General features: G+C 45.6%; 1 protein-coding gene across 2 annotated transcripts; it reads right to left on the bottom strand.

The window, feature by feature from the left end:
* Positions 1–334: 334 nt before the first annotated feature.
* On the bottom strand, positions 335–7,407 carry PHF5A (PHD finger protein 5A). 2 transcript variants are annotated; one of them, XM_065677176.1, is made up of 5 exons: positions 7,111–7,407; positions 5,585–5,608; positions 4,585–4,697; positions 4,050–4,216; positions 335–1,014 (listed from the first exon to the last, which is right to left on the bottom strand). In XM_065677176.1, the coding sequence occupies exons 3-5, from the start codon at positions 4,676–4,678 to the stop codon at positions 925–927; spliced, it is 351 nt and encodes a 116-aa protein (XP_065533248.1). In that variant the 5' UTR covers positions 4,679–4,697; positions 5,585–5,608; positions 7,111–7,407; the 3' UTR covers positions 335–924. The 2 variants fall into 2 exon arrangements, with proteins under 2 accessions (XP_065533248.1, XP_065533257.1); XM_065677185.1 differs by lacking the exon at positions 4,585–4,697 and having other exon boundaries at positions 7,111–7,396.
* Positions 7,408–7,427: the final 20 nt, after the last annotated feature.

Raw genomic sequence — 7,427 nt, 5'->3', positions numbered from 1 at the left:
GTGAGTCAAATAGCTTAGTTAGGTTTTAGAAAGGGATTGGATGTTTGCATGGTGAAACAACATCCACAGCCGTATTAGCTCGGATAAGGGTTACAAGCTCAGCGATCCTCACGCTACACGACAAAATGATCAGTGGTCAGGCTCACAGGCAGACAAAAGCAATAGCCATTCCCTGAAGCTCCTTGCAGCAACATCACGTGGCCATAAGCAGACACTGTCAGAAACCAGATAACCCATTGTGCAGTTCTAGCTGGGTTAATCCTGCATGTCCCTGAAAGCTCCAGAGAGGCTAAGCACAGAATGAACTGGAGAGAAATCCTTGTTATACAAAAAATAAAACAAAAAAGAAGATGCTTTATTGGTATGCATCCTACAAAAATGGTTACAAGAAAGAGCCTTGGATTTATCTGTCAAAGCAAACATGGAACAGCTGTGCTCTCCCTAGGAAAGCACCAGCTACAAGCTAGTTCTTTTCAAAACAGGGCAGCATGGAAATATACTGGAGGAGGGGGAGTAGACACATGGGCTTGATGCCCTGTTGTTCAAAACTGATGCATGGGGTGATTTCAAACAATTGAGAGGAGGCCTGGTAAGAACAACCCCAAGATGTTTCCCAACACCACAAATGGCACTTGCTTTTTACTGAGCTGGTCTTCATGTGTAAATACCTGCCCACCAAGATTTTTGTAGCAGAGCTTCTGGAAAGGCAAGAGATAGTAATCCTCATTTGTTCTTTCTGATAGTCAGTTCAGATCAGATTTCAGTCCCCACTCAGTCTGTTATTTCTCCAACCCCAAGTATACCATTGAATTTGTACTGCTTTATAGAAAAATAATCAACTGGTTTTCAATACTTGTAAAGTCCAGAGATGTTCCAAGACCCTCTTGCCAACCTGACATGAGGTGTAGTCATGTACAGATAGGATCACCTCTTCTTGAAGCCATACTTTTTCCTTTCGTAGAAGAGATCTGTCTTGGAACTGCCCAGGTTGACGATCTTAGGGCAACCATCTCTCTGTAAGAAGAAAAGGGGATGTATGTTAGGAGATTGATAAACACAATAACATCGTCACTTACATAGTTCTAGTAGGTTCTCAGTTCCCATACTCCTTACTCTATCCTCAACACACATTTTGAATACCTGTGCAGACAAACTGCCCTTCAAATCTGGTTACTACCAGCAAGAGAATAGTGGAACAGGGAAGAGGATGGACACCTTTTTAACATTAGTCTAGGACATTATATTTCTCCATCTCCAGGGTGAAGATGGAGAACAGCTCTTGTAACATCAGCAGTTTAATGCTCAGTGCCTCAAGACCGTATTCTTTCTAAATGAGAATATGCAGGATTTACAGGGCCCAGAAGAATAACCTTTCCCCTCCTTAGGCAAAAAGAATCCTGTTGCTTTAGATGTCACCAAACCATTCTCGTGATTAGGGATCCCTCTCAACTGTGACAGGAGAGATGAATCTCAGATTTCCTGCATCCTGGATTGACTGCTGCAGAGGCTGCATGGTCATCTTGGGAGAGGACAACTATTCACAGCAGCTACACAGAATTAAGTTTTTGTACCTGAATCTCAGTGGACTATGGGAGAAAAGGCACATTAAAAGCAAGAAAGAAAGTGGGAGATACCCGCCTCAGAGGTGTGTCTGCAGAGACAAATCGCAGATGCACCTCTTGGTGTACCAGGGAACATTTGCCCGTGGGCCACGTGAATCCAGCATCTACCTAACACTTGGGGGCAAAATGCTGTGGCTGGCAACAGCAGCTGGGGGGGGGGGGCAGCAGGCAGAGGAACATGTGTCCTTGACTGTTGTGTAAGCCTGAGTGCATTAGATTTAGAAAGCCTCTGGGCAGATGTCAGATGCTACAGAAACTGCACCCAAGCTGCCCCACCAATCCCTGCTCCTGTGCAGGAGATGCATCCCAGTGTGGGGGGGTCTGAACGGTAGAAATAACAGGAGGGAGGAAATCATCCCTCCCCCATACACTTGCCACAAACCAGCTCCAGCTACTGTCTGCTTATGTGATTTTGAACCTCAAGAGTAGGACTCTTCCAAGCCTTACTTCCCACGAACCAGGGAGTCTGTGACAATCTTGACACTATTATTGCAGGGCTCTGTTCATTCTTCCACCTCCTCCTAAGGAGGCAGCACATGAACGTGCTTCTGTCCCCAGGAAAACAACTCACAGCTGTCCTTGGTAACAAGGCAGGATTTCAGCCTTTACCCACAGATTGAAGTGGGGTGAAAAATACCCCATTCCTCCCTCCACCAAAACAAATGAACCAAGAGTAACCAGGCCCTTTGCCTGGTGCCTAACAGAATTCCACCTCCTCCCTCCATTTTAGTATTTGCTTTCTTGCTTCACTCTCTTTTCCAGTCTTTCTCTGAGGATGATGGAACTGTTGCGACTGAAACCTTGGAGTGTTAGAGCTTCAGGTATAGGGCTCTGTCCATCCGCTTTTCTTATTCACATTAGCACGAGCTACCATAACTGACAGCAGCACACTTAACTTTACTCATTCTGGGCACCCTACACCTGTGCCAGCACTTTTCAATCCTGCAAGCCAATCACGTCCAATCAGTTTCAGATCTGCAACTTCACATCTGTAACAATCACTAACATTTGAGTCTGCTGGTACAGAGCAACTGCCTTCACCCACAGCAGCCTTCACCCAGCTGTCACAGGTTCTTCAGTTCTGACATCATTCTCCTGCTCCTCCATCTCTACATTTTCTATAATCCTCCCTTGCAGAGCAGCTGGCTATTTCACACCTGAACCAGACACAGTAAGCTACAAGTGAGCTTAGGTTATGAAAAATACTTGTTTGGAATTAATATGAACTGGTAGGAATAAAATCAAGCCTATTTTACTTGTGACTTATCAAGCCAGGTGCCTTAGTTCCGAAGGCAGGTGAACAAAACTACTTTCTCACAGCATTTCTGAAGTAGGAGGCAGCACCACTATCGTAGTCTTTATATCCTTTTTTGATACTAAGAAATATTATGGTCCTGTTGGATCCAATGACTAACCTCAAATGAGCACCTACCCCTGTCCTGCATTTAGCTGCAGGCCTCTAGAGAAAAGGTAGGTACTGCAGAGAATTAAATCAGCAACTCACTCAGCTGAGCATCTTGCTGTAACAATCTGAACCATTCTCTCAGCATGTCCTCCAGTCATTAAGGCATGCTGGAAATGGCATTTATGAAGAACCAAAAGCCAAACAACCTTTAACAGATACTCTCACAGCTATCAGGCCCATATTCTGGGGATATTGCAAATGTTCTTGCTCTTCCCTAAAGTCTTTCTACCACTTCATTTGTAGTTCTTCATGTCCTGCACTCATGTTGGATATTAACAAATACTTTAAAGGAAATAAAGAGCTGCCTCATTTAACATGCAGAGTAATGCATGTTAAATGTCTCAGCACAAGAAGATTATAGCACTGACAATAGAAATAAGGGATCATCACACCAAAAAATGTTAGCAAAAAAAAAAAAATGTCTTCAATACAGGCCATCCAAAAAAAGGAATAAAGTGCAGACACCAGACACAAAGGTCTATCTTTATGCTGTTATCCAAAAGGAAACACAGGTGGCAATTCCATAGGCGTTATGACAGTGTATATGCCCTTGATCAGTGGCTGATAATGGACTTCCAGCAAGGAGCTGCTCCTACCAGTGTGTTTGCAGTGTCTGGAATATCTCTGAACCTGATAAAACCTAAGCTGAGAGATCTGGTAACACAACAACTTAAAGTGGTAACAAGCAGTGTGTGGAGGAAGTGAGCCTCGAGTGTGCAGTGCAAAGCAGTCAAAGACCCTTTGGGATGAAGAGAATTCCAATACCTCAAAATGCTTTGCAAACAGGGGGAGCTAACAGGGGAAGAAAGGAAGTAAGTAATGAAAACCAGTGCCAATTTTGGTAGTGGAACCCAAGCACCCCATGTCCAACACTAATTTCAGTAGCTCCAAGACCCTTAAGGAAAGCACGGCTACTAAATAAAGACATAACCGATTCAACAGGAGACAGGATGCCAACGTACATCTTTTTCCTGGATGGTGCACTCCTTGCAGTAGTAGGCATCAGACACGCCTGGTCCTCCGCAGATCACACAGCGCCCTTGGTAAGAGCCATAGTTGCACTCATCACATATGCGCACGAGGGTGCAGGGCCGCACATAGGAGTCACAGATCACACATTTGCCATCACCTGCAAATACAGCAGAGCCACTGGTTATAGAACAATCTGACCTTTTCTCCACACTCTCTAAGAGGAAAAGCTTCCGAATCAAAGAATTTGCCTCTACGCTCAAAGACAATGCAATTGAACTGCACGAGTTTATCCTGCACAGGGTGCAACTTTGTATTTGCACCCAGTTAGGAGGAACAAGGGCCAGTAGCCTGTAATATGTGAGGGTTTCATTTATGCATTCATGCATTCACAATCAGAGAAGGAACTCAAAGTCACTTCTGTGATTAGCCAAAACCTGCTTGGATTATTTTTACTCTAGAACTTTTCCCGAGTTTTTCACTTGTGAAGAAAACAAAAAGCTGGACTGATAGGACTAACGTCCTTACCTACACAGCAGCAGCAGTGTAAGCTTCTCCCACAGTGCCACGTCAACAAAAGTCTGGGGTTACTATCCTCAATGAGGTGAGAGATTGTACTCATGGTCCCTTTAATCCTCTATCTGTGAGAAGGCCAAAGAAAGGGCAAACTGGCATAAACAGCCACTTCACAAAAGTAGCTCTTGCTTTCTCACAAGGAATCAACTGAAATTCAAGCACTCATATCATACAGATGCCATTGACAGTCTCTGCTGTGCTGGACCTTATCCAAAACACTGACCTAGGGATGAAAAGCTTCATATCCTATTACCAGTTCCCAAGGCATCTAATCCCGACTCCCACAAACAGCTCATCTAACCTGCTCGTAAATCTCCAGCACGACAGCCCTCAACTGCTACCAATGAGAACCTGTTAGACTGCCGAGGGCTCCTGTAAACAAGCTCCTGTTGCTTCAGACTGTGCTTCTTTGCACTTTGCTTATTTCCATACTATTTTTGAATCACAAATTATTCATCTTATTTGCTCTGTTTCCCTACAAGGATCTAATGACAAATCATACTCCATTCAGCAGGGGTTTCCTGCTCTAACTCTAGATGTTGTATGCTCTCTCCCCCACCTTTATAATACTAAATGCTGAAGAGAACCTCTCCCCAGGTGTCAGATTCCAAAAATGCAATCTTTTCCCCCTGCTTTGAAATGATGAAGCTGATCATTTTGTATTACAGATTACAAAGAACCAATCAAGAAGTCACTGTAGCCACAGCTACTGCAAACCCTGCCAGCATATTCTCTAGAACAGTATGCATCTGCCTGACAATCTATTTGAGAGGGTACCTTTGTAATTATTCATTTATTTACACTTGCAATTCATAAGTAACTGTTCCCATCTCAGAGAGTGACATCAAGCCTGTAGTTAAAGCAAAAATGGAACCCAAACCCCAGTTCTAAACTGGATGCTCTAGCCACACCACCATGTTCTCAAGCAACTCTATGTAGAAGCTATACTTACATTTTTCACAAAGTCTTCCAATTGCTGTAAGAAAAAAGAACAAAAAAGAATTATTTGAGGCAGAAGCATGAAAAATGTAAGTAACTGCAAGCCTGAATGCCAAATTTGTCAAATAATTATCTTCTGCAGTGAGCAGTCTTGAAAGGAAAAAAGTAAACCATGGAAACGGTTTGACCATAAATACAAACATATTTATGATAAAACAATATATATCCTCCTGAAGACATTTACCGAGATCAAAGATCATTGTAAATGAATAATGACAGCCATTGACAGTAAGAAAATCTACATTCATTATTCCATTTCAAACACATCCAATGTACTTGACTGAAGGAAATCCTACGCATGAATCTTGGCATAGCTTTTACACAGCTTTTAATGATGAAAAAAGAAATTAACCAAGTGTTTATTTGGTTTAAGGCAGCCCAAATACATTCCTCTCTTCAGAACAGGAAGCTAGTTACATTTATCTTAGATTTCTTGTCATTTGCATAGGAAACTGACAACATTAGCCATTTTAACAAATGTCATAAATATCAAGTTCTAACAACTAGATTTACACATTCACACATAATAAATACTGATTCAGTTAAGTTTGAGGGTTAAGGGATCCATCAGAGCAAATTCTGACAAGAAAAAGAAGTTCATTATCAGTAAACAGGTATAACAAGTGCAAGTAAAGCTCAGGGGAGAACTTAGAGCAGCTTCCAGTGCCTACAGGGGCTGCAAGAAAGCTGGAGAAGAACTTTTTACAAGGGTGTGTAGGGACAGGAGTAGTGGCTTTAAACTGACAAAGCAGAGATTTAGATTTGATGCTAGGCAGAAATTCTTCCCTGTGAGGCGCTGGCACAGGTTGCCCAGAGGAGCTGTGGCTGCCCCATCCCTGGCAGTGCTCAAGGCCAGGTTGGACACAGGGGCTTGGAGCAACCTGCTCTAGTGGAAGGTGTCCCTGCCCATGGCAGGGGTTGGAACTGGGTGAGCTTTAAGGTCCCTTCCAACCCAAACCAGTCTGTGATTCTATAACCTGGAACACACTGTTATCTTGCAGATAGAAAGATGCTCCCAGAGCTAAAGCCTTCAGCTCCTTCCCCTGGCTCCACTAGTATGGCCAACACAACGGGCGTGAAATACATCAAAACCACGTCTTTTTGCGTTCAGCACCCACCTCGCTTGCCTTTACCCTATCCGAGGAACAGAACCCTGCAGTTCCCCGGGCCCTGAAGCCACTCAGCTCCGCAGCGGGAGGCTCGGGACCATGGAACAGCGGACCCCGAGGGCAGCAGCCTCCTTACAGCACCCTCAACCCCACTGCGGCGGAAAACCCCCCAAAGCACGGCGAAACACCAAAATAAAAGTAAAATAAAAGTGAAATAAAACGGGGGGGGGGGGGGGGGGGGGAGGGGCGCCCTGCCCGCCAGGCCTAACGGCCGCTAACGGCACACACACACACACACACGGGCCCGCGCGTCCCGGGGCCCCGCAGGCGCAGCGGGTGTGGGGTGAGGCGTGAGCCCGCCGGGACTCACCGACGCCGGCCTGCTTGCGGCAGAAGATCAGGTCCGGGTGGTGCTTGGCCATGGCGAGCACTCACCCGCCTACCGCCGCCGCGCGCGATCCCCTTCGCCCCGCCGGATCCTGGCTGGGGTGAGCACAGCGACTGAAAAGACGCGGCCCCGAGAGGGCAAGCCGGGGCGCGGTGGCGCAGAGGAAGGTTGAGAAAATCCTTTTCACCGTTAGCCTCCCCTCGCCCGGGGGACAACGCCCGTTACGTCTGTTGACCCACTTCTCAGCGCGGATACCTCCCTGCCAGGACCTGTGCGACCCCGCCCCCGCGGCGACCCCG

This window comes from Lathamus discolor, chromosome 1 (assembly GCF_037157495.1).
Source record: "Lathamus discolor isolate bLatDis1 chromosome 1, bLatDis1.hap1, whole genome shotgun sequence".
Taxonomy (NCBI): domain Eukaryota; kingdom Metazoa; phylum Chordata; class Aves; order Psittaciformes; family Psittacidae; genus Lathamus; species Lathamus discolor.
This window is presented reverse-complemented; position numbering and strand designations above follow the sequence as displayed.